The sequence below is a fragment of the Bufo bufo genome, chromosome 5 (genome assembly GCF_905171765.1).
Source record: "Bufo bufo chromosome 5, aBufBuf1.1, whole genome shotgun sequence".
NCBI classification, from domain to species: domain Eukaryota; kingdom Metazoa; phylum Chordata; class Amphibia; order Anura; family Bufonidae; genus Bufo; species Bufo bufo.
The window spans coordinates 362,822,252-362,848,950 of NC_053393.1; the positions used below are offsets into that span (position 1 = coordinate 362,822,252).

At 43.0% G+C, this 26,699-nt stretch overlaps 1 protein-coding gene across 3 annotated transcripts in view; it reads left to right on the forward strand.

Annotated features, from left to right (window-relative positions):
- The window catches only part of MSANTD3 (Myb/SANT DNA binding domain containing 3), a 52,932-nt gene that overhangs the window by 2,480 nt on the left and 23,753 nt on the right, over positions 1–26,699 (forward strand). The window contains exons 2-4 of one of the 3 annotated variants that reach the window (XM_040432702.1): positions 9,277–9,415; positions 10,522–10,948; positions 19,751–19,897. In XM_040432702.1, coding sequence (XP_040288636.1) covers positions 10,522–10,948; positions 19,751–19,897 — 574 coding nt within the window. In that variant the 5' untranslated portion in view covers positions 9,277–9,415. The remainder of the gene's footprint in view (positions 1–9,276; positions 9,416–10,521; positions 10,949–19,750; positions 19,898–26,699) is intronic. The other 2 variants (XM_040432703.1, XM_040432700.1) reach the window with 2 other exon arrangements.

Consider the following 26,699-nt stretch of genomic DNA (forward strand, 5'->3'; position numbering starts at 1 on the left):
CGCAAAACGCATCCGGACGTCTGAATGAAGCCTTACAGGGGCATGATCAATGACTGTGGTGATCACCCCATATAGACTCCCTGATCACCCCCCTGTCATTGATTACCCCCCTGTCATTGATTACCCCCCTGTAAAGCTCCATTCAGATGTCCGCATGATTTTTACGGATGCACTGATAGATGGATCGGATCCGCAAAACGCATCCGGACGTCTGAATGAAGCCTTACAGGGGCATGATCAATGACTGTGGTGATCACCCCATATAGACTCCCTGATCACCCCCCTGTAAAGCTCCATTCAGATGTCCGCATGATTTTTACGGATGCACTGATACATGGATCGGATCCGCAAAACGCATCCGGTCGTCTGAATGAAGCCTTACAGGGGCATGATCAATGACTGTGGTGATCACCCCCCTGTCATTGATTACCCCCCTGTAAAGCTCCATTCAGATGTCCGCATGATTTTTACGGATGCACTGATAGATGGATCCGATCCGCAAAACGCATCCGGACGTCTGAATGAAGCCTTACAGGGGCATGATCAATGACTGTGGTGATCACCCCATATAGACTCCCTGATCACCCCCCTGTCATTGATCACCCCCCTGTCATTGATTACCCCCCTGTAAAGCTCCATTCAGATGTCCGCATGATTTTTACGGATGCACTGATAGATGGATCCGATCCGCAAAACGCATCCGGACGTCTGAATGAAGCCTTACAGGGGCATGATCAATGACTGTGGTGATCACCCCATATAGACTCCCTGATCACCCCCCTGTCATTGATCACCCCCCTGTCATTGATTACCCCCCTGTAAAGCTCCATTCAGATGTCCGCATGATTTTTACGGATGCACTGATAGATGGATCGGATCCGCAAAACGCATCCGGACGTCTGAATGAAGCCTTACACGGGCGTGATCAATGACTGTGGTTATCACCCCATATAGACTCCCTGATCACCCCCCTGTCATTGATCACCCCCCTGTCATTGATCACCCCCCTGTCATTTATCACCCCCCTGTCATTTAGCACCCCTCTGTAAGGCTCCATTCAGATATTTTTTTGGCCCAAGTTAGCAGAATTTTTTTTTTTTTTTCTTACAAAGTCTCATATTCCACTAACTTGTGTCAAAAAATAAAATCTCACATGAACTCACCATACCCCTCACGGAATCCAAATGCGTAAAATTTTTTAGACATTTATATTCCAGACTTCTTCTCACGCTTTAGGGCCCCTAGAATGCCAGGGCAGTATAAATACCCCACATGTGACCCCATTTCGGAAAGAAGACACCCCCAGGTATTCCGTGAGGGGCATATTGAGTCCATGAAAGATTGAAATTTTTGTCCCAAGTTAGCGGAACGGGAGACTTTGTGAGAAAAAAATTAAAAATATCAATTTCCGCTAACTTGTGCCAAAAAAAAAAAATTTCTATGAACTCGCCATGCCCCTCATTGAATACCTTGGGGTGTCTTCTTTCCAAAATGGGGTCACATGTGGGGTATTTATACTGCCCTGGCATTCTAGGGGCCCCAAAGCGTGAGAAGAAGTCTGGTATCCAAATGTCTAAAAATGCCCTCCTAAAAGGAATTTGGGCACCTTTGCGCATCTAGGCTGCAAAAAAGTGTCACACATCTGGTATCGCCGTACTCAGGAGAAGTTGGGGAATGTGTTTTGGGGTGTCATTTTACATATACCCATGCTGGGTGAGAGAAATATCTTGGTCAAATGCCAACTTTGTATAAAAAAATGGGAAAAGTTGTCTTTTGCCAAGATATTTCTCTCACCCAGCATGGGTATATGTAAAATGACACCCCAAAACACATTCCCCAACTTCTCCTGAATACGGCGATACCACATGTGTGACACTTTTTTGCAGCCTAGGTGGGCAAAGGGGCCCATATTCCAAAGAGCACCTTTAGGATTTCACAGGTCATTTACCTACTTACCACACATTAGGGCCCCTGGAAAATGCCAGGGCAGTATAACTACCCCACAAGTGACCCCATTTTGGAAAGAAGACACCCCAAGGTATTCTGTGAGGGGCATGGCGAGTTCCTAGAATTTTTTATTTTTTGTCACAAGTTAGTGGAAAATGCTTATTTTTTTTTTTTTTTTTTTTTTCATACAAAGTCTCATATTCCACTAACTTGTGACAAAAAATAAAAACTTCCATGAACTCACTTTGCCCATCAGCGAATACCTTGGGGTCTCTTCTTTCCAAAATGGGGTCACTTGTGGGGTAGTTATACTGCCCTGGCATTCTAGGGGCCCAAATGTGTGGTAAGGAGTTTGAAATCAAATTCTGTAAAAAATGACCTGTGAAATCCGAAAGGTGCTCTTTTGAATATGGGCCCCTTTGCCCACCTCGGCTGCAAAAAAGTGTCACACATCTGGTATCTCCGTAATCGGGAGAAGTTGGGGAATGTGTTCTGGGGTGTCATTTTACATATACCCATGCTGGGTGAGAGAAATATCTTGGCAAAAGACAACTTTTCCCATTTTTTTTATACAAAGTTGGCATTTGACCAAGATATTTATCTCACCCAGCATGGGTATATGTAAAAAGACACCCCAAAACACATTCCTCAACTTCTCCTGAATACAGAGATACCAGATGTGTGACACTTTTTTGCAGCCTAGGTGGGCAAAGGGGCCCACATTCCAAAGAGCACCTTTCGGATTTCACAGGTCATTTACCTACTTACCACACATTTGGGCCCCTAGAATGCCAGGGCAGTATAACTACCACACAAGTGACCCCATTTTGGAAAGAAGAGACCCCAAGGTATTCGCTGATGGGCATAGTGAGTTCATGGAAGTTTTTATTTTTTGTCACAAGTTTGTGGAATATGAGACTTTGTATGAAAAAAAAAAAAAAAAAAAAAAATCATCATTTTCCACTAACTTGTGACAAAAAATAAAAAATTCTAGGAACTCGCCATGCCCCTCACGGAATACCTTGGGGTGTCTTCTTTCCAAAATGGGGTCACTTGTGGGGTAGTTATACTGCCCTGGTATTCTAGGGGCCCAAATGTGTGGTAAGGAGTTTGAAATCAAATTCAGGAAAAAATGAGGAGTGAAATCCGAAAGGTGCTCTTTGGAATATGGGCCCCTTTGCCCACCTAGGCTGCAAAAAAGTGTCACACATCTGGTATCCCCGTACTCAGGAGAAGTTGAGGAATGTGTTTTGGGGTGTCTTTTTACATATACCCATGCTGGGTGAGATAAATATCTTGGTCAAATGACAACTTTGTATAAAAAAATGGGAAAAGTTGTCTTTTGCCAAGATATTTCTCTCACCCAGCATGGGTATATATAAAATGACACCCCAAAACACATTCCCCACCTTCTCCTGAGTACGGAGATACCAGATGTGTGACACTTTTTTGCAGCCTAGGTGGGCAAAGGGGCCCATATTCCAAAGAGCACCTTTCGGATTTCACAGGTCATTTTTTCCTGAATTTGATTTCAAACTCCTTACCACACATTTGGGCCCCTAGAATGCCAGGGCAGTATAACTACCCCACAAGTGACCCCATTTTGGAAAGAAGAGACCCCAAGGTATTCGCTGATGGGCATAGTGAGTTCATAGAAGTTTTTATTTTTTGTCACAAGTTAGTGGAATATGAGACTTTGTAAGAAAAAAAAAAAAAAAAAAAAAAATCATCATTTTCCGCTAACTTGTGACAAAAAATAAAAAGTTCTATGAACTCACTATGCCCATCAGCGAATACCTTAGGGTGTGTACTTTCAGAAATGGGGTCATTTGTGGGGTGTTTGTACTGTCTGGGCATTGTAGAACCTCAGGAAACATGACAGGTGCTCAGAAAGTCAGAGCTGCTTCAAAAAGCGGAAATTCACATTTTTGTACCATAGTTTGTAAACGCTATAACTTTTACCCAAACCATTTTTTTTTTACCCAAACATTTTTTTTTTATCAAAGACATGTAGAACTATAAATTTAGAGCAAAATTTCTATATGGATGTCGTTTTTTTTGCAAAATTTTACAACTGAAAGTGAAAAATGTCATTTTTTTGCAAAAAAATCGTTAAATTTCGATTAATAACAAAAAAAGTAAAAATGTCAGCAGCAATGAAATACCACCAAATGAAAGCTCTATTAGTGAGAAGAAAAGGAGGTAAAATTCATTTGGGTGGTAAGTTGCATGACCGAGCAATAAACGGTGAAAGTAGTGTAGGTCAGAAGTGTAAAAAGTGGCCTGGTCTTTCAGGGTGTTTAAGCACTGGGGGCTGAGGTGGTTAAAGGACCTGCTGAGATCATTTCAGTAATCGTCTTGTTAACTCAGGTGAGAATGTTGATGAGCACAAGGCTGGAGATCGTTATGTCAGGCTGATTGGGTTAAAATGGCAGACTTGACATGTTAAAAGGAGGGTGATGCTTGAAATCATTGTTCTTCCATTGTTAACCATGGTGACCTGCAAAGAAACGCGTGCAGCCATCATTGCGTTGCATAAAAATGGTTTCACAGGCAAGGATATTGTGGCTACTAAGATTGCACCTCAATCAACAATTTATAGGATCATCAAGAACTTCAAGGAAAGAGGTTCAATTCTTGTTAAGAAGGCTTCAGGGCGTCCAAGAAAGTCCAGCAAGCGCCAGGATCGTCTCCTAAAGAGGATTCAGCTACGGGATCGGAGTGCCACCAGTGCAGAGCTTGCTCAGGAATGGCAGCAGGCAGGTGTGAGCGCATCTGCACGCACAGTGAGGCAAAGACTTTTGGAAGATGGCCTGGTGTCAAGAAGGGCAACAAAGAAGCCACTTCTCTCCAAAAAAAACATCAGGGACAGATTGATCTTCTGCAGAAAATATGGTGAATGGACTGCTGAGGACTGGGGCAAAGTCATATTCTCAGATGAAGCCTCTTTCCGATTGTTTGGGGCATCTGGAAAAAGGCTTGTCCGGAGAAGAAAAGGTGAGCGCTACCATCAGTCCTGTGTCATGCCAACAGTAAATCATCCTGAGACCATTCATGTGTGGGGTTGCTTCTCATCCAAGGGAGTGGGCTCACTCACAATTTTGCCCAAAAACACAGCCATGAATAAAGAATGGTACCAAAACACCCTCCAACAGCAACTTCTTCCAACAACAGTTTGTTGAAGAACAATGCATTTTCCAGCACGATGGAGCACCGTGCCATAAGGCAAAAGTGATAACTAAGTGGCTTGGGGACCAAAACGTTGACATTTTGGGTCCATGGCCTGGAAACTCCCCAGATCTTAATCCCATTGAGAACTTGTGGTCAATCCTCAAGAGGCGGGTGGACAAACAAAAACCCACTAATTCTGACAAACTCCAAGAAGTGATTATGAAAGAATGGGTTGCTATCAGTCAGGAATTGGCCCAGAAGTTTATTGAGAGCATGCCCAGTCGAATTGCAGAGGTCCTGAAAAAGAAGGGCCAACACTGCAAATACTGACTCTTTGCATAAATGTCATGTAATTGTCGATAAAAGCCTTTGAAACGTATGAAGTGCGTGTAATTATATTTCACTACATCACAGAAACAACTGAAACAAAGATCTAAAAGCAGTTTAGCCGCAAACTTTGTGAAAACTAATATTTGTGTCATTCTCAAAACTTTTGGCCACGACTGAAGTTTCCATGTCAAAGAGGAGAGGCACTTATTGCAGCAGTAGGGACGGGTAAGTCCTAATGGTGCACTGTGTGGCCACTTATGTGCACTTGTATATCCCTTGACCCGTGTTTTGCACTCTGGAAAGGAGTATGTAAGTGAGGTGGGCATAAATGCCTGCGACTCAGTCCGCTGTAGTTTGATAGTTGTCGCACACCATATTTGCCACTTTTCCAAGCAGTGAGAAAAGGGGGCGTGCTGTAACCAGGGAAGCGGGTGGGCATTTATCATTTTTTGGCATGGAAAATGGCTTAAATTTATGCCAGCAAGAGGGCTGTGCCTCTACATAACTTTGGCACTTGCTCCAGCATCTCAGAGGGTCTGGAGACCAACGTGGAAAATACCGGTCTTAAAAGATGTCCCCGATGATCTTTAAAGGGCATTTTGTCAGCAGATTTGTACCTATAACTTTAGGGCTACAAGCGACATGTTTCACGCGACTTTTGTCGCACAAAAATCAGGCAACATATTTTATGATAGTCAACGGTGTCGCACTGTCAATCCAAGTTTGATTTCTGTGCAACTGTCGAGTCACAGTGTGACACCATTGACTATCAATACAATAAATGTTGCGCAACACATCGCAGTGTAGTTGTACCCTTTTTATTGCATGACACGTCGTCGTGTAGCCCTAGCCTAAAACTGGTGGACTTGTCGCCAGAGCCGAGCTTGTAAGGCAAATGCAGCGCCGGAGCCGAGCTCGTAAGGCAAATGCAGCGCCGGAGCCGAGCTCGGTAAAGTGTGAAACTACAGCTATCAGTATGTCCTAAACAGATGTATTCTGGGAGTTGTTTCACAAAAGAGAATGCTACCACCCATCATCACGCTATAGACCAGGGATCACCAACCTCCAGCACTCCAGCTGTTCTCAAACTACAACTCCCAGAATCCTCCTTTTAGTTCTATAGGAGTCACAAGAACAGCCAAGTATGTGTGCATGCTGAGAGTTGTTTTCACAGAAGCTGGAGTGCCGAAGGGTTGCTGATCCCTTCTATAGACCACACGCGTTACTACAGCAGTGATCATCAGTGACACACACTGGGACACATTTACTAAGGTACTTGTGACTATTTTATACCTAAAATGGTTGCAAGTCCCATTTTATTAACCGGCTGTGGGACAATATTTAGTTGCATGACTGGGTTTATGCCGGTATTGGGCAGGGGCAAGTCACGAGCCAGGGCTCCAGCCCCGGCAGACTTATTAACATTTGCGCAAGGACTGCAACAGATGCGCACGCCTCGTCTTAAATTAGAAAAATCTAACAGTAGCGCAAGGGATAAACTAAGGCCTCGTTCACACGGGCGTCGCGAGTGAGGGCCGGCTAGGATGCGGGTGCGTCACGGGAAAATTCACGATTTTTCTGCACGAGTGCAAAGTGTTTTGCACTCGCGTGAGAAAAATCGGCATGTTTGGTACCCAGACCCGAACCCGGACTTCACAGAAGTCCGGGTTCGGGTCTTTCCTTTCCCGATTCCACAAAATGATCTAGCGATACATTCCTGGCCTCTTCAGGCATCTGCGGAAGGTTATAACGTCGTCATGCCACCTGCATCACAACAGAGAATGGCAGGGCAAGATTGCAATTTTCACTTTGCACCATCTGCTGTGCATCCATTTTTGCAAAACACATGTGGGCTCAGAATGTTCACTACACCCCTTGGTCAATTCTTGTCCGGCATAATATATTTTCATGCTGGATCTGGTTTGTTCCGTTTTGCAAAACCAGACACAAAACTGCAGCTTGCAGCGATTGTGTCCGGACAAAACAGAACGGATGAATACTGATCAGTTTTGTCCCCATTGACAATAAATGGGGACAAAGCTGAACCGGTTAATTCCGGTTTTGACATCCTCTGCTGGATCTGAAAACCGGAATTGAGAATGCAAATGTGAAAACAAAAAATAAAAACTACAACCAAGAAATTCTTTAAAAAAAGTAACTTTTTTAAAATAAGCATTATAGCAAAATTGTGTTTGCGTGTAAAGCCCTTAAAAATGTTGATGTTTGCCCCCTGCTGTTTGTGACCCCATTATTTGACTTTGAATAGTTTCTTTCCTCTCCATATCTGATTACCTCTTACCGTTGTCAGATATGGTTTATCATTCATGATGGTATGTCGCCAGGTTTAGTAATATTATATCGTACGATTGGCAGTATTAATCTATTTGTAGAAAACGGACACACTTTTCTAACTGGAAAACAGAAAAAGAAATTTATCTTTTGCATTTCTAGTTTCTAACTCATAGATGTTTGGGAGCATGTGAGCTCGTAAGCCAGTCAGAAATTGTCCAACATTAAAGGTGGAATCTGATTGGTTGTTATGGGCAACTTGGGGTACTTTCGCAGTAGCGTTTTTCTATTCCGTCCTAGGGGCTCAATACCGGAAAAGAACTGATCAGTTTTATCCTAATGCATTCTGAATGGAGAGAAATCCGTTCAGGATGCATCCGGATGTCTTCAGTTCAGTCACTGAACAGCGTTTTGGACGGAGAAAATACCACAGCATGCTGCGGTATTATCTCCATTTAAAATTCCGGATCAGATGCTGGATCCAGCATTAATTTACATTAAAATGTATTCGTGCCGGATCCGGCATTAAAAATACCGCAATGCCGGATCAAAATATATAACTGATCCGTTTCTCCGGATGACATCCAGAGAGACGGATCCGGATCAGTCTACAAATGCTGTCCGTTTGCATGGCGACGGAACTGCTTGCTGGATCACTCTGCCGCAAGTGTGAAAGTAGCCTAGGACTACATGCACACGAACGTTGTTTGTTTCCGTATCCGTTCCGTATTTTTTTTTTTTGCGGATAGGATTCATTTCATTTCAACGGGTCCGCAAAAAATCCACCGTGTGCTATCCGCATCCCTAGCCCCGCAAAAAAAATATAACCTGTCCTATTCTTGTCTGTTTTAGGCATTGTTACAATGGATATGCAAAAAAAAAAAAACGGATGGCATACGGATATCATCCTTTTTGTTTTTGTTTTTTTTTGCGGACCGCAAAACACATACGGTCGTGTGCATGTAGCCTGACTGTTCTACTTTTACACCAGTTTGATAGATAACCCCCAGAGTTTCTTTGTAGTCTTAAGTCATGGACACACACAGGTCTACATAGGAGTCACACAAAACAGTAGATATTTTTTAATGTTCCTTTTAGGCCTCATGCACGCGACTGTTGTTTTATTCCGTGTCCGTTGCGCCTTTTTTCGTGATTTTCTGCGGATCCATTAATTTTCAATGGGTCCGTTGAAAACTCGGCTAATGCACCGTTTGCCATCCGCATCCGTGGTTCCAGTCCGTCAAAAAAATATAACCTGTCCTATTATTTTTGTGGAAAACGGTTCGCGGACCCATTCAAGTCAATGGGACCGCTAAAAAACGCGGAGGCACACAAGATTGCCGTCCGCGTCCGTTTTTTTCCTATCATTTGCATGGCAAACCTGTCTTAGACTTCTTTTTTTTACATTCCTTTATGTCTGGTGGTCCTCCAAAAATAAAGGAAGACACACGGAAACAAAAACGGAACAACGGAACCCCAATTTGCGGAACGGAACACAACAACGGTCGTGTGCATGAGGCCTATGTGTTTTATTTTAAGGTGTATTGAGAGATATAACAAATTGGTTGAAAATGTCCACAGATTCTGGAAGTGCTATAACAATGCAATGGGAATTTACTGTATAGTGCATGATGTGAAGATGGCATATGAACGTCACTTTCCACATTTAGAAAAATAGGTGAGATGAATAGAATACATTGGCCCAGATTTCCTAATTCTATAGATGGTGTAAATTCAGGCTGTCTAGACCTGCACCAGATTTATCAGAGTGCGTCAGGCGTAATGGAAATGTGGTACAGGGATAGACAGCTATTAATTGGCTTATGTGAGAAAAATTTTTATGCCAGAATTCTGGCGCAATTTTGGTGCAAAATGGAATATATTAGACCTCACCCCTTCCCTGAGATGCCCCATCCTTCAACCCAAGCCACAACCCCTTTTCAAGCAAGTCAGAAAAAACTGTAGAAATCTTTTTTTGCTCCCGTTTGCACCACTTTTTTTAATTAAACAGACTTTAGGCGGAAATATATTAGTAAATCTGGGCCAATGTTTTGTTGGTTTTTCTGTTCCGTTTTAGTCAATAAAAAGTATGAAGGGGTTTCTGTCATCAGAAATAACGTTATGTAGCTGACTGACATTAGTGATGTGCTAATGTCAGCAGTACATAACTGTATGCTTAATACCTCCCTGCCTGCCGCCGTTCTCTTAAAAGAAAGACTTTCAAATATGCTAATAAGCCTCTAGGTGCTATTAGGGCGTTGCTTCAGCACCTAGAGGCTCGGTCAACTCACCCTTTGGCACGCCCATGTAAAGGTGATTGACATCTTTGGTCTCCTCCGTGCCCCGCAAATCCCGTGCCTGCGCCGTCCATTTTGGTATTAGGCGCAGTGAGTGAAGGGCGTTCGCCTGCTGCCGTCCTTCACTCACTGCGCCTAATATTAAGATGGACGGCGCAGGCGCGGGATCTGCGGGGCACGGAGGAGACCGAGGATGTCAATCACCTTTACAAGGGCCTGCCAAACGGTGAGAGGACGGAGCCTCTAGGTGCTGAGGCAATGCCCTAATAGCACCTAGAGGCTCATTAGCATATTATAACAGTCATTATTGAGCGCGAACGGCGGCAGCAGGGAGATATAAGTCATACCGTTATGTACTGCTGACATTAGCACACTGCTAATGTCAGCCAGCTACATAACGTTATTTCTGATGACAGAAACCCTTTAAAAGCTGGTTAATGTCAGTAGTAATATGACAGAATTCTGAAATTATCTTTATCCTCTCAAGATGTTTGCAGTACCGTGGAAAATGCAAAATAACGAAGTGCTGAAACCAGCCAAGTACTTTTCTGAGCTGGAGAAGAATGTCCTCTTGGCCCTGGTGGAGAAATACAAATACGTACTGGAGTGTAAGAAAAGTGATGCTCGGACTATTGCTCTGAAGCAGCGCACTTGGCAAGCATTAGCCCACGAGTACAATTCACAACCCAATGTATCTCTGAGGGATTTCAAACAATTAAAAAAATGCTGGGAGAATATCAAGGCAAGGACCAGAAAGATAATGGCCCACGAGAGAAGAGAAAAAGTCATGCGATGTGGGCTTGCTTCCAACAGCATAAAAGAAAAGGTAGCAAGTATGATTCCAGAGCAGATCTACTATGTACAAACCCAGTCTGAAGAGGAATCTCAATATAATCATGACTCTTCCAATCCAGGTAATTTCTTCTTATAGTGGCGGGATACGGGTTATACTTTATAACAAATGCCATATTAAAAGGGTTTACAGGATCTTTTGGATAGGTCATCAATATCTGATTGGTGGGGGTCCGACAGCCGAAACCCCTGCTGATCAGCTGTATTTAGAAGGCGGACCCCCCATCGATCAGATACGGATTACCTATCCTAAGGATAGGTCATCAGTATAAAAAGCTTGGACCTCCCATTTACCGGTAAGTAACAAAAATTAAAAGGGTTGTCTGGCTGATTTATTTATTTTTTAAAATTATTATTTAAAGAGGACTGCTATAAAATAGAGCAGGGATCAGCAACCTCCGGCTGTTCAGAAACATCAACTCCCAGAGTGCTTCATTCACTTCTGTGGTAGTCAGAAGAACAGCCGTGCATGTTTGCATGCTGGGAATTGTAGTTTTACAGCAGCTGGAGTGCCGAAGGTTGCTGATCCCTGTAAAAACTTTTCCTTTACCTTCCCGACACGTTCTGGTCCCTCTTTCCTAGTCCTTCTTGACCCAAGGACTGGTTGCAACGTGCCCTGCCTCAGCCAGTTTTTGTCTCTTTTCCTGTATGTTGAGAGGGACCAGAATGGGACAAACCAGAAAGCGTTGGAACAGGAGCAGCAGGTATCCAGAAGGTGAATATGATATGAATTGTTATTATTGTACTGTGTTGTAATCCTTTTATAAGAACATTTAATCAGCCAGGCATCCCATTTAACACACCATACCAATAGGGACTTTGTAAAAGCTTGGTGTACTTAAAGGGATTGTTTGAGGGTAAGTAACTTCCTGGTGGCTGGACACCTGAATCCAGTGTTCAAAGGTCAAGTGCTGAAAATACACTGACCCATTCAAAGTGTACCAGGTCCAGCATTGAGCTGACAACACTGCTGGGGCTATTTTCCCTCAGCAGGGATTTGCATCACTTCCCGCTGGACTGGAAGTTAAAGGGGTTGTCCGGGTTTAGCGCTGAACCCGGACATACCCATAATTTCACCCTGGCAGCCCCCCTGACTTGTGCATCGGAGCACTTCATGCTCTGATGCTCTCCCTTGCCCTGCGCTGGATCGCCCAGCAGTGTGTTCGGTGACGCCACCGGCACTGATGGGCGGGCCTTAGCAGCCGTAAGGAGAGCCCAGTACGTCACCGGAACTCCAGAAAATGCCTTTGCCCTGCATGATTTAGCACAGGGCAAAGGAGAGCTTCGGAGCATAAACTTCTCCGATGCTCAAGTCAGGGGGGCTGCCTGGGTGAAAATGGGGATCTGTCCGGGTTCAAATCTGAGCCCGGACAACCCCTTTAAGACCTTGACATTTTTTTTATTTTACACTGCCCAACTACCTGGAAATTAGTTTTTACTCTCAAACAACCCCTTTAATTGACTCTTGTTGGCTCTCTGTTAATGTAGTGTCTGATATTTAATGTACAGCATTGTAACAGCCATAAACACTGTTAATAAGTGTGCTTACTAGGTAATATTTTGGTCATAATGCAGAGGTTCTCCAGAACTTAACCTGTTTAAGTATCTAATTATTTTGGGCCTTAAAGAACAAGAAATAAAAAAAAAATGCTTCCATTGTTGCATTGCACAAGCACATGTCCATAATCAAAATACATTTAGTGAAACATTGAAGGGGTTGTCTCTAGGACAGGTGATCAATAAAGTTTTATTTTTTGAATATCACAAAATGCAATGAAAAAATAATATATATTTATTTTTTTATTTTACATTTTGTGCTTCCCCTATGAGGTCATACAACATTTGGGGATACATTTTAATGTAACTTTATTTTTATTTTTTTTATTTCTCCTTTAACTGGTGCTGAGATATTTCCACATATACAGGAGGAATATAGCCTCCTGGTATGCACTGCAGAACTGATCTGGGCTTGCTAAGACTCAACAGCTCATGTAATAACCAACCCCTGATGATCACATGATCTCTGGAATCACAGAAGGTAGTATTATTGCCACTGTCACATGGTGAGCAGAAGAAATTTTCTTTCTTTATAACTTTTTTCATTTTACATGGACAGAGATGTATGAGGGTTTTTTGCCGGGTAAGTTGTATTTTTCAGTGACACCCTTTTGGGGAACATGTACCTTATTGATTAAGTTTTATAAACTCTTTTTGGGAGGAATGAGAAAAACGCATCAATTCTCACAGTTTGCTTTATAAATTTTGCAGCTTTCACCATGTGGCAAAAATAACATGTAACCTTAATTATGTACGTCAGTATGGTACAAATATGATATCAATTATATCGTTTGTTGTTTTACTACTTAGCACTACAATTTTTTAAAAATGAATTTGTTTTTGTGTTGCCTAATCCTGAAAGACATAGCTTTTTATTTTATTTTTTACCTCATTTAAAAGTAGAAGAGCGGAATGAATCCCAAGCAGCCTAACTTTTATAAGTTTGTATACATTTAGAATTGTCTGCATTGGGTGCAATGAGCTCTTCCATCTGCAGAATTGAAGCTATTTCCTCAAACTACTACTCCAAATAGGGGAAAACTGTTGAGCTCAGTCTGGGTATGACTGTTTTAGCTGCCCTCAGTAAGTGGCGAGTAACAGATTTTTTTTTTTGAAAGGTAGGAATAGACACGATAAACACAAAGAGCAGGACTGTTTCAGGGTGCTTAGGAATATTGGCCCCAGTAATCTCGCCAATCACTCTAAGTACAATGTTCCAAAAATTTAAAAGAGAAGAGCAACTCCACCAAATATGTGAGATGGAGCCTTCTGCTGCACCACATCGCCAAAATAAAGGGGATACAGCTGGAAACCAGTGATGAAGAAGAGTATGTACTCCATACCACCGGAAAGCTATTTTATAGCAGGTTTCTTGTGCTTTAGTTGCAATAGAAGCCTTATGAGATGAAATAAGCACTTTGACCATTGTGTCTTTGAAATTTGTTTGCCTAAGGGCTCATGCACACGACCGTATGTGTTTTGCGGTCCGCAAAAAACGGAACCGCAAAAAATACTGATGACGTCCGTGTGCATTCCGTATTTTGCAGAACGTGATAGCAAGCCCCTAATAGAACAGTGCTTTCCTTGTCCGTAATGCGGACAATAATAGGACATGTTCTATTTTTTGCTGAACGAACATACGGAAAGCACGCGTAGTAACTGTCATTTTTTTTTTTTTGCAGACCCATTGAAATGAATGGTTCCGCATACAGTCTGCAAAAAAACGGACACAAAGAAAATACGTTTGTGTGCATGAGCTTTAACTCTGCTTCTCATGCTTGACAGATTGGTGGAAGACATATATCCAATCTCTCGAATAACAGTTTTTAAATTACGGAAATGGTATGTGAGGAAGGATAGGGAGAGAGGCACAGATGCTGAAATGTTGATAGAGGTTGTGTAAAGTCAGTGTGCTTCCGAATAGATAAGTAGAAATGTTGGATTTGGGTATATTTGACCTGAGTGCGAGTCGAAGGGACAGCATCAAGTAGTAGTGCTGAAAGGGGTTTAAGGGAAGATGCAGATAATGTGATGAAAATGGAGCAGTCTCTGGCCTACATTCCCTAAAAAACACAGAGGCGGAAAGGCCAAGGTGGGAATGCGGGAAGTAAAGGTCCTTTTTTGTCTACCAAGGACTCCTGTGTAGAATGTATAATAGACAAGGTGTGTTTGACAGTGAAGGTAGTACATGAAGAATCCAGGGATGGGAGCGGCCAGGTCCAAGGAAGGGACAGTATTTTCTGCAGGTTTAAATCGTGAGCCAGTCCATCCCATGCCCTGGAGCCATCATTATGAAGTAAATCTAATAATCGAGCATAAGCCGCAGAGAAAAAATATACCGTACATAGCATGCAGTCAGAAAGGCCAACCTCACCACATCCTTTGGGCATGAAAGAATCTCACGTTTAATACTGGGCTTCCCAGGGGACCGTAAAAAGGATCCAAAGCAACATTAAATGTGTCTTCAGAATGAGACAGGAATATGAATGAGTATAGTCTGGAGTAGGTAGAGTAGTCTAGGTAGCAGAGTCATCTTAAAGGTACTGACCCTACCAAACTATGAAAAATCCCTGCGATCTCCACAGCTTTTGAGCCTCTGTTCTCAGTGTAGGTGCGGTTCCCCACACCTATCGGACAATGGGGTCATATCCTAGCGATATGCCCCCATTGCTTGAGATGGGAAAGCCCCTTTAATAAATCATCCGCAAACGCCAAACAATTATACTCCTCCCCTCTAATGGAGATACTTCTGATGTCTGGGTGGATCCAGATGGCCCCCAATAAATGCTCCATAATTAAAACATATAAAAGGAGTTAGAATGGGCAGCTATGTCGGGTAACATTATATTGCATGATATCTAAGGTCTTAGGCTACTTTCACACTAGCGTTCGGGTGTCCGCTCGTGAGCTCCGTTTGAAGGGGCTCACGAGCGGCCCCGAATGCATCCGTCTGGCCCTAATGCATTCTCAATGGAGGCGGATCCACTGAGAATGCATCCGCCTGCCAGCGCTCAGCCTCCGCTCCGCTCAGTGAGCGGACACCTGAACGCTGCTTGCAGCGTTCGGGTGTCCGCCTGGCCGTGCGGAGGCGAGCGGATCCGTCCAGACTTATAATGGAAGTCAATGGGGACGGATCCGCTTGAAGATGACACTATATGGCTCAATCTTCAAGCGGATCCGTTCCCCATTGACTTTCAATGTAAAGTCTGAACGGATCCGCTCAGGCTACTTTCAGACTTAGAAAATTTTCTAAGTAATAATGCAGACGGATCCAATCTGAACGGATGCAAACGTCTGCATTATCGGAGCGGATCCGTCTGATGAAACATCAGACGGATCCGCTCCGAACGCTAGTGTGAAAGTAGCCTTAAGAGTATTGTCACGAGTCTCCCTCCCAGGAGCAAACCCTGTCTGGTCAGGTTGAATGAGTGATGGTAAATGTGGATTCCTATTACCTCCTCCTCCCTCACAAATCTAGCGCCTGAGCTGACCCGACCCTTCTTTGACTTCATTGCAGTCCTCTGCTGTGGCTGATTTACTTACGCCAGCTAGATTTCGAGCTACGGACCGGCGCATGCGCAGTCCAACTCCCTGTTCCTCTGCCCATAACGGGCACAGTAGTGTACAGGTGCGGGAGAAGTGAGGAGCGCCGCAGGCGCGAGATTTGTGAGGGGGAGGAGGTAATAATAGGAAAATAGGGCGGGCCAGAGGGGTTAAATAGGTGTGGTTTTCTGGGCACATCACTGAGGGACCTGGGAACTTGCTGCAGTAACGCTGCCCCTGGGCACTTGCCGAGCCTCATAAGCATAAGTTTTAAAAGTCTTTTTTTGGAAGATCTCGGCAATGGACAGCACAAATAAAGGTACCATTGTAATGTGGGCAAAGGAGTCTATATAACCTGATCTGAGCAGTCTAAAAGGCTCAGATTAGGTGACAGACTCCCTTTAATAACTTAGTAGAGACTAAAGTTGGATTCAAGATCTAACTAGAGCCTCTGTCTAGTGGGTGAAATGACAGACAGGAGCATGAGTGGTTACCTCCCTTGGTAATCTATGAAAAAAAACTAGTGAAATTACCGTAGGCTTAAAAAATATATATAAATAAACAGGCAGCGGGAATTCATATGGGATCCCCTAGTTGGGACTATGAATGAGGGAACAAAATGCTGTTAATGCTAACAATGACAAAACAAAGTATAGAGCAATATAACCGGGTACTTGCCCACACACGTGGGCTTTCCCAAAGTAGACAGACACATATTAATAGAGATACTGACAGTCCAGGCAATTGAGGATGAAATGGACACGGAGGTATATAGCTATCGAGAAGCATGGCGTGATCTTAGTTTGTGACTTCTATGTGGAAGACCATCTCAACTTCTAGTAGAAGGGGTTGTAGATCCTGGCTGTTGAGGAAACATCAGGGAAGGCCACTTTCCATTCGTGACTAATGGCAAGTCCAGATCCTGTAGAAACCTAGGAAGGTCTGAGGGAGATCGTGAAACTGCAGATTTACCGCCATGTCGCTCAGGGAGAACAAAATGGTATCCCAATTGGTATGGGATTTATTTATTTTTTTATGTAGAAAATCCAAGACAGGTTTCAAGGTGGCACATTGTGCCAAGGTAGGGCAGAATAGATCTTGTAGCATTTGAAGCGTGGAGCATTCATGCAGAATTTTTCTGATGAGCTTGAATAATCTGGTCTTCAATAGTGTAGAAATGTATATGGCAGATAATGTCTCTTGGCTTAGTAGTATCTGGCTTGGGAGGTCTAAGAGCTCTATAGGCTCGGCCAATATCAATTGGAGAGGTTAGGAGTCGGCCCAATATGCTAGTGCTAGTGGGGAGTAAATCTGAGTTGGTGACCGACTCGGGGAGGCCTCTGATTCGTATGTTGTTGTGCCTGCTTCTATTTTCGACATCATCCAGATGTTGTTGAAGTACAAATATATTGTGAGGCTTCTTTTTTAACAGAATCCCGGAGCAAGTCTAATTTAATAGCATAGACCAGTTGAAATTGTGCAAGAGAGTCCACTTTACCAGTGTTTGTCTACATTCAATGAGAGGGATACTCCTTGGTGGGTAAGGATTGCAGAAGGCTATAAAAAATCCACCATGTTATATGAATCAACTGCGGTGGTATTGCAGCCTGAGGTATTGAAATACGGGTCAGGAGAATTCTGCGGTGCATGCAGAGGATGGGAAGGTGTCCTGCAGGCTGTCTAAAGGCTAGTGCATTGGATGCTCCAGCTGCTACCTCATACTGTGCTTGACGAATAGTAGACAAAATGGGGGAGCCAGGGGCGGATTGGCCATAGACTCTACAGGGAAACTTCCAGGTGGCCCCCTGCCTTCTTGATGGCCGCAGGCCAGGTACATAATAATCTGATGCTCAACGGCCACAGGTGCCCTCCTGAACTCAACTGTGATACAGTTGGATAATTTTGTTGGGGAGACAGTATTTTGTGCTGCCCTGTGGTATTTGGCCCTGCTAGGGTGGTATTCTGTGCTGCACTATGGTATTGCAGGCCCTGCTTGCTGCTTTTGTCCCTGCCTAATTGTTTAGTCCCGTCTTCTGTCAAATTGGACCAGCCTACAACATGGGGCCACTTTAAGTTCCCAATCCGCCCCCTGGGGGGACCCTTGTTGAGATGTCCCCCAGGATGATCCTGTAGACTACTGTGGCGAGGGTGTTGTCCCCTTCCTTATGATGGTAGGTGGGGGGTAAAAGGGATATACAATCCCCTATATGTGTAGCATGGAAGTCCAGATGTTGGTGTCCCACAGCCCCAGGGATTGTGGAGGCTGTTTGTTGGCATAAGCCTCCATATACCATAATATATGGGCATAGAGCAGGGGGTGGTTGATTACCTCCTATGTTTATAATCCCCTACGGGGAGGGACTATCAATTGCAGGCTGAGTATATGCAGAAGCATGGGGGATTTACTGCTTCAAGCTGGCCTACCTTCTCCTCGTGGCTGGACAAACTGACACCACAATGGGAGCTGTCAGGTATGTGTCCTCGAGAGTAAGCGTGGTAGAAGACAGGGAGGGGGTTGATTGTGCACTTTGTAGGAGCTGTATTGGAGAGTGGGATGGAGCTCACTCAGCCGGCGATGTTGGGCGGCCATCTTGGACACATGCTGGTGGGTGAGGCAAGGGTGTGGTCAAAGGCCCAGGAGGATGTTTGAAGTATTGCTCTCTCTCCATGAGGTGATGTGAGGGAGCCCAAAACCTGGTCCTGGCTTTTGTTTTAGCAGTTTTCCCCATGATAGGAGGGTGGATGTTGGTGGATGGAGAGAAGTGGCAGAACTCGCAGAGAGCACGTCTTTTCACTTCCATGGCTGTCCATGCCCCGCCTTGAATTCATTTTGTGGCAGATCATTGTGCAGCCTTGTAAAAAACGCTGCCACATCAGTCTTTTAAAGGGGTTCTCTGGGAATTAAGAAAATAAAAATGCCAAAATATTACTTATAAATACATTCCAAAATACCTTTCATTAGTTATAATGGCTCGTTTTGTATGGGGGGCAATCATTAGGAGAAATAAAATGGCTGCTGTCCTACTAGTACACACAAAACCTGTCCTAATCGCACAGCAGGACACAGCCACATCCCCCTCCTCCTCTCTGTACTTCATGTCTCCTCATGAACTCTGTTCCTTCAGAGATTCAGCTGAAGATCATATTAAACTGTATTCAGGACCATAACCCCTGACAAGCAGAGCAGAGAGGAGGATGAGGCAGCTCTTTACCTCAGTGTTCTGAAGTAACTTGTCCTGCTGCGTGATTAGGACAGGTTTTGTGCACTTATAGGACAGAGGCCTTTTTATTTCTCCTAATGATTGCTCCCCACAGAAAACGAGCCATTATAACTAATGAAAGGTATTTGGGAATATATTTATAATAAAGTAATATTTAGGTCTTTTCATTTTATTAACTCCTGGAGAACCCCTTTTAAGTTGTGTGTGTGGTATTACAGTTACTCATATGGAGAGGCTGCTTTGCCTGTGTAAGCAATAAATAAAACTAACAATTGAGAAAATGTTGATGGCCTTGGTAACAGGCTGAACTGGATGGATGGCTGTTACTACGAAGAGGTCATTAATGTGCAAGTCTGAGATGACCCTTTAAGTTTTTATTTTATAGTTTGTGCTATTATTATTTGTAGCTATGTCCAATATTGCCTCAGTATAATGCTTTGGATCCTCCTATCTTTTTGCATGTGTGAATGTTTTTTTATTTATTTGCTTATGCATTTCGTTATTGACACTGGTATTCACTTATTTGTCATGTATATGCTTTAGACATGGACTGCAACAAGAAAGTTAATCTCTTAGATCTGGAGCTTCTTATTGATGAACAAGGAAAAATCCAGACCAAACCATATAACAAAGCACCTGAAACAGACTCATTGTGTGGGGAGGGTTCGCCATCCAGCTCAGTAGAAAAAGGTAATATGTGGACTGAAAACATTTACCTTTTATGTATGTATACTCTATCATAAATCAGTGTTTATGAAAATTTCTAAACCAAGAATCCTCTAGTCAAAGAAATTTCCTCCTGGTATGCCCAAGACTATGATCAGTCACAATTTAAAGAATAACGGTCATATTTTCATAAAAAAATCAATTTCAGCATATGTTACTGCTGCAGCAGCATTATGCATAAAGCAATCTTTAGTTTCTTCACTTACCACTGTTTTTCCTTGAGTTTTACCCTCTAGTTACGGCTGTTTTGAATCCTACAATATGAGGATCTTCTCAAGATGGCTCCTCTGCCAGTTCTCTGAGGCCAAAACTGCATTCAGTCTGGTCACATACAAACTTGCTGTAGCCAGCAGTTTCCTGCCAGCCAATCAGATTGGATTACTGAGACACGCCTACTTCCTCACTCTGAAGCCTAATGCAGGCATGTAGTGTGAAGGACCGCCCCTCTGTCTTTCTAGCCGGAGACAGATGAGCCATAGCAACGGTCTTTTAACCAATTCACATCCGCCCATAGGATATAAACGTCCTATGGGTGGATTTTTATCTCTGAATGGACGTTCTGGAACGTCCATTCAGAGATGGCAGCTGCCGAGCGGGTGGTGGCCTGCTGTCAGTGACGGTAGGCCACCCCAGAGAGAAGGCAGGGGCAGTTCCCAGGTGTCCCGGCCTTCTAAATTGCTGCATACACAGCGCTCAGCGAACGCTGTGTATACAGATCAGGAAGTGCTATGCGCTTCCTGTCCTGGCTGACCACTGGGGCCGGGAGAGTGCAGGAGCTGTCGGGTCTTCTACAGACCTTGATCAGCCCTGCACTGAGGCTGTACCTGCTGTACAGCCTCTCTGGGGGCTGTATTCCCCCTGCAACTGGGGCTTCTATGTCAACCCCAGTTATAGGAGAAATCAATAGTGGAAGAAAAAAAAAGTGAAGGTAAATGTCCCTCAGAGGTCTTGTATGACCTTATGGGGGACGCAAAGTGTAAAATAAAAAATAAAACCAAGTGTTTTAAAAAAATAAAATAAAAAAAATGGAGTTAAATGGAAAATCTGCCAAAAAAGTGGCATCAGGGGGGGTAACAAAGCAAGGGTTAACAGCCAAACAAAACTCAATATATATTGGCCTGATTCTGTAGTTTATAGAAACGTCTATATGTGGTCGTAAACTGCTGTACGGGCACACAGCAGGGAGCAGAAGGAAAGGAATGCCATACTGTAATATTATGCTTTTATGCCGACAGCCTGACTGTGAGACCCAGCCTAAGGGCTGGATCTCACGGGCTTCCGTAGAAGGCAAGCTCTGATGCCTTCTCTGCCGTCAGGTCCCACCACTTCAGCTTTGACCGCGGCATACAAGGGGTTAACACGCCGGTATTGTTGTTTTCACCTATGCCGGCGTATGCAGCAGGGCCCCAGCTGTCAGTGACAGTGTACAGCGCTGGTCCTTAATTTACGTCCACCAGCGCCGTATATTATTTTATGTATTGTGAATCAGAATAAGACCACAGCACTCATCCACTAGCGGCTTTTATGGGTGCGCGTCCCAGGTTGATTCCTTCCACCACAGAAATCTGTATATATCCTGTCTATTAAGTTTGAGACCGCACGCCAAAGGAATGATTTCAAAACTCTGCTTTTATTCATTTAAATTTCAACACCAGTGGAACATTTATTACAAAGTTTCGGGCCCAATTTTGGTGCCCTTCAGGCTACAAAAAGATGCACAATCAGAATACATAAAACATGATCATCACTTGATAGATAAATTTAAAATGCACTTAATTACAAAGAAAAGAGAAAATTCTCGCATGATTAGAACAAATATTCGTTTACAGGATTGATAACTATGGCAGTAAATCATAATCGGAAAATTTTATACCATGATCAGCTTAAAATACTATGCATAATTTTATTATAGAAACATAGAATGTGTCGGCAGATAAGAACCATTTGGCCCATCTAGTCTGCCCAATATACTGAATACTATGGATGGCCCCCGGCCCTTATCTTATATGAAGGATAGCCTTATGCCTATCCCATGCATGCTTAAACCCCTTCACTGTATTTGCAGCTACCACTTCTGCAGGAAGGCTATTCCATGCATCCACTACTCTCTCAGTAAAGTAATACTTCCTTATATTACTTTTAAACCTTTGCCCCTCTAATTTAAAACTGTGTCCTCTTGTGGTAGTTTTTCTTCTTTTAAATATGCTCTCCTCCTTTACCGAGTTGATTCCCTTTATGTATTTAAAAGTTTCTATCATATCCCCTCTGTCTCTTCTTTCTTCCAAGCTATACATATTAAGGTCCTTTTAACCTTTCCTGGTAAGTTTTATCCTGCAATCCATGTACTAGTTTAGTAGCTCTTCTCTGAACACTCTCTAGAGTATCTATATCCTTCTGGAGATATGGCCTCCAGTACTGCGCACAATACTCCAAGTGAGGTCTCACCAGTGTTCTGTACAGCGGCATAAGCACTTCACTCTTTCTACTGCTTATACCTCTCCCTATACATCCAAGCATTCTGCTGGCATTTCGTGCTGCTCTATTACATTGTCTTCCCACCTTATTATAGTGATATAGTGATAGTGATATACATTATAGTGATATACATAATTGTGTAATCGTATAACATGATTCAATGACATTATGACATAATCCCCCAAAAAAGAGAGGAAAACAACAAAAGAATGTCATGATTACATGGCCTAGTGATATTGAGATACAGTGGATATAAAAAGTCTACACACCCCTGTTAAAATGTCAGGTTTCTGTGTTGTAAAAAAATGAGACAAAGATAAATTATTTCAGAAATGTTTCCACCTTTAGGGTCTATTCACACATCCGTGTGTGTTTTGCGGATCCGCAAAACACGCCCAGGGCAATGTGCTTTCCGCATTTTGCGGACCGCACATTGCCGGCACTAAGAGAATATGCCTATTCTTGTCCGCTATTGCGGACAAGAATAGGACATGTTCTATTTTTTTCAGGATCGGAATTGCGGACCCGGAAGTGCGGGTCCGCAATTCTGTTCCGCAAAATGCTGAATGGAATTGCGGATGTGTGAATGGAGCCTTAATGTGACCTATAAACTGTACCACTCAATTGAAAAACAAACTGAAATCTTTTAGGTGGAGGGAAGAAAACAAAATAAACTAAAATAATGTGGTTGCATAACTGGAGATGTAGCTGTGTTCAGAATTAAGCAATCACATTCAAAATCATATTAAATAGGAGTCAGCATACACCTGCCATCATTTAAAGTGCCTCTAATTAACCCCAAATAAAAGTTCAGCTGCTCTAGTTGGTCTTTCCTGAAATTTTCCTGGTCGCTTCCCACAGCAAAAGCCATGGTCCACAGAGAGCTTCCAAAGCATCAGAGGGATCTCATTGTTAAAAGGTATCAGTCAGGAGAAGGGTACAAACGAATTTCCAAGGCATTAGATATACCATGGAACACAGTGAAGACAGTCATCATCAAGTATAGAAAATATGGCACAACAGTGACATTACCAAGAACTGGACGCCCCTCCATAATTGATGAAAAGACGAGAAGAAAACTGGTCTGGGAGGCTACCAAGAGGCATACAGCAACATTAAAGGATCTGCAGGAATATCTGGCAAGTACTGGCTGTGTTGTACATGTGACAACAATCTCCCGTATTCTTCATATGTCTGGGCTATGGGGTAAAGTGGCAAGATGAAAGCCTTTACTTACGAAGAAAAAACATCTAAGCCAGGCTACATTTTGCAAAAACACATCTGAAGTCTCCCAAAAGCATGTGGATAAAGGTGTTCTGGTCTGATGAAGCCAAGGTTGAACTTTTTGGCCATAATTCCAAAAGATATGTGTGGCCCAAAAACAACACTGCACATCACCAAAAGAATACCATACCCACAGTGAAGCATGGTGGTGGCAGCATTATGCTTTTGGACTGTTTTTCTTCAGCTGGAACTGGGGCCTTAGTTAAGCTAAAAGGAATTATGAACAGTTCCAAATACCAGTCAATATTGGCACAAAACCTTCAGGCTTCTGCTAGAAAGCTGAACATGAAGAGGAACTTCATCTTTCAGCATGACAACGACCCAAAGCATACATCCAAATCAACAAAGGAATGGCTTCACCAGAAGAAGATTAAAGTTTTGGAATGGCCCAGACCTGAATCCGATTGAAAATCTTTGGGGTGATCTGAAGAAGGCTGTGCACAGGAGATGCCCTCGCAATCTGACAGAATTGGAGTGTTTTTGCAAAGAAGAGTGGGCAAATCTCGCCAAGTCAAAATGTGCCATGCTGATAGACTCATACCCAAAAAGACTGAGTGCTGTAATAAAATCAAAAGGTGCTTCAACAAAGTATTAGTTTAAGGGTGTGCACACGTATGCAACCATATTATTTTATTTTTATATTTTTTCTTCCCTCTACCTAAAAGATTTTTTTTGTTTTTCAATTGAGTGGTAGTTTATAGGTCACATTAAAGTGGAAAAGTTCTGTATATACAAACGGAAAAGAATGGCGTGGTATTAAACAGGCAGGAAGTGCTCAAACCCACATGCAGTTGTGCATATATATACAGGGGAGCAAATCCTGCACTTGTGGCCCGTTGCTAATGGCAATCCCCAGCAAAAATGCATACAGTAGAGGATGCCCGCAGTGAACCACAAGTACCACAATAGACATCCTACACAAGATGGCAATTATGTGGATGTGATAATCAATATAACCATAGCAAAGACAGGTGCACTCTGCGGTCTTACTAAACCCTCAAACTGATTTTAAAATTGAGAGATTAGCCAACATGTCCTACGGTCCCGAGCTACTTGAGAAACATTGGTGCGGTGCTTGGGCTCAGACATGTCCTACATGTTGGCTAATCTCTCAATTTTAAAATCAGTTTGAGGCCTATTGCACACGACCGTATGGCTTTTTCAGTGTTTTGCAGTCCGTTTTTCATGGATCCGTTCCGTTTTTTGTTTCCGTTGTGCTTCCGTTTCTGTTCCGTTTTTCCGTATGGCATATACAGTATACGGTAATTACATAGATAAAATTGGGCTGGGCATAACATTTTCAATAGATGGTTCAGCAAAAAACGGAACGGAAACAGAAGACATACGGATGCATTTCCGTATGTGTTCCGTTTTTTTTGCGGACCCATTGACTTGAATAAAGCCACGGAACATGATTTGCGGGCAATAATAGGACATGTTCTATGTTAGAACGGAAATACGGAAACTGAATGCATACGGAGTACATTCCGTTTTTTTTGCGGAACCATTGAAATGAATGGTTCCGTATACGGAACGCGGAAAACGGCCAGTAAACGGGGAAAAAAAACGGCCGTGTGCAGGGGGCCTGAGGGTTTAGTAAGACCGCAGAGTGCACCTGTCTTTGCTATTGTTATATTGTAAAAAGTTCTGCAATGATTTATCTTTGTCTCATTTTTTTACATCACAGAAACCTGACATTTTAACGGGTGTGTAGACTTTTTATATCCACTGTATATAAAAGGTCAAGTACTATCAAAATATCACAGGGCTAAACATGATACAAATTAGGGATCGAGTGTCAGGAGGAAAAAATTGCCACAAGACCAAATGCACTTGGGTACACATATATAGCTACAAGGCAAATATCCAACTGCTTATTATATAGAATTTTATTTCCTAAGTGATCTCACAATATCTCGAGCCGAAATCCTGGGTTAATATACCCATCAGCAAGTGACACAAAGAGAGCCATTAGGATGCAGTGGAATAAACATCACACAAACTTCATAGGAAAATGTTAGTCAAAAGTCACTGAAGACCAACATATATAGCGAGCATACATGGCGATCATGAATCTGCAACAAAGGTGATAAAAAGTAAATATAACTACCTGTGTCCGAGGGAGTTAGGATTCACGGCATGCATGGCACATGATGCACCCCGTCAGTTTATAAAGGAAGTCCCCAATTGACCAGCATCGCACGGAAATACATGACCCGCCCCTATTGGGCGTAATTATCCCAATACAGCCGCAGCGGCGGCCCGCTCCAGCTCTGACCGACGTCGGGCGCCATCTTGGATCTTGTGCATGCACATGGCTTGAAATAGAATGTTGGATAATGACAAGCCCTCAAAATCGGGTAATACAAGAAATGATAAAGAAAAAGCTGCAAAATTGCTATATAGCGCCCAAAATCTTTATAACTGAATGATACAAAATCATATAGAGAATAAATAAAGCAAAATATAAGTATTAGGCATCAGATTGATTTATAGATGTCGAACCTATATGAGTAATCCACGTACATTTAAAGGGGCAGAAACTAACCCCTAATGTCCCTCATTGCGTAGTGTTTTTTTTTTTTTTTTTTTTTTGTTTTTTTTACAGTTATCTGGACTAATTATATACCGCTTATACACATAATTAATATATCCTTGTTTTTGGTACATATATACTAGTTGTATAAAATTTATGTGTATATGGTCGCAACATCAGTCCTATACTAGATAGAGGACCAATACGCATTGTAATGGTCCGGGTCTGGTTCAGAGTTTTTTATTGCAACTACTTGCAAGGCTGATATCGTAGTCCGGAGAAAGCCAGTGGTCGATGCACAGAGAAGCGTCAGTATTTGAGGAGTAGCAAGTACCGTAGTCAGGAGGAAGCCAGTGGTCGATGCACAGAGAAGCGTCAGTATTTGAGGAGTAGCAAGTACCGTAGTCAGGAGGAAGCCAGTGGTCGATGCACAGAGAAGCGTCAGTATTTGAGGAGTAGCAAGTACCGTAG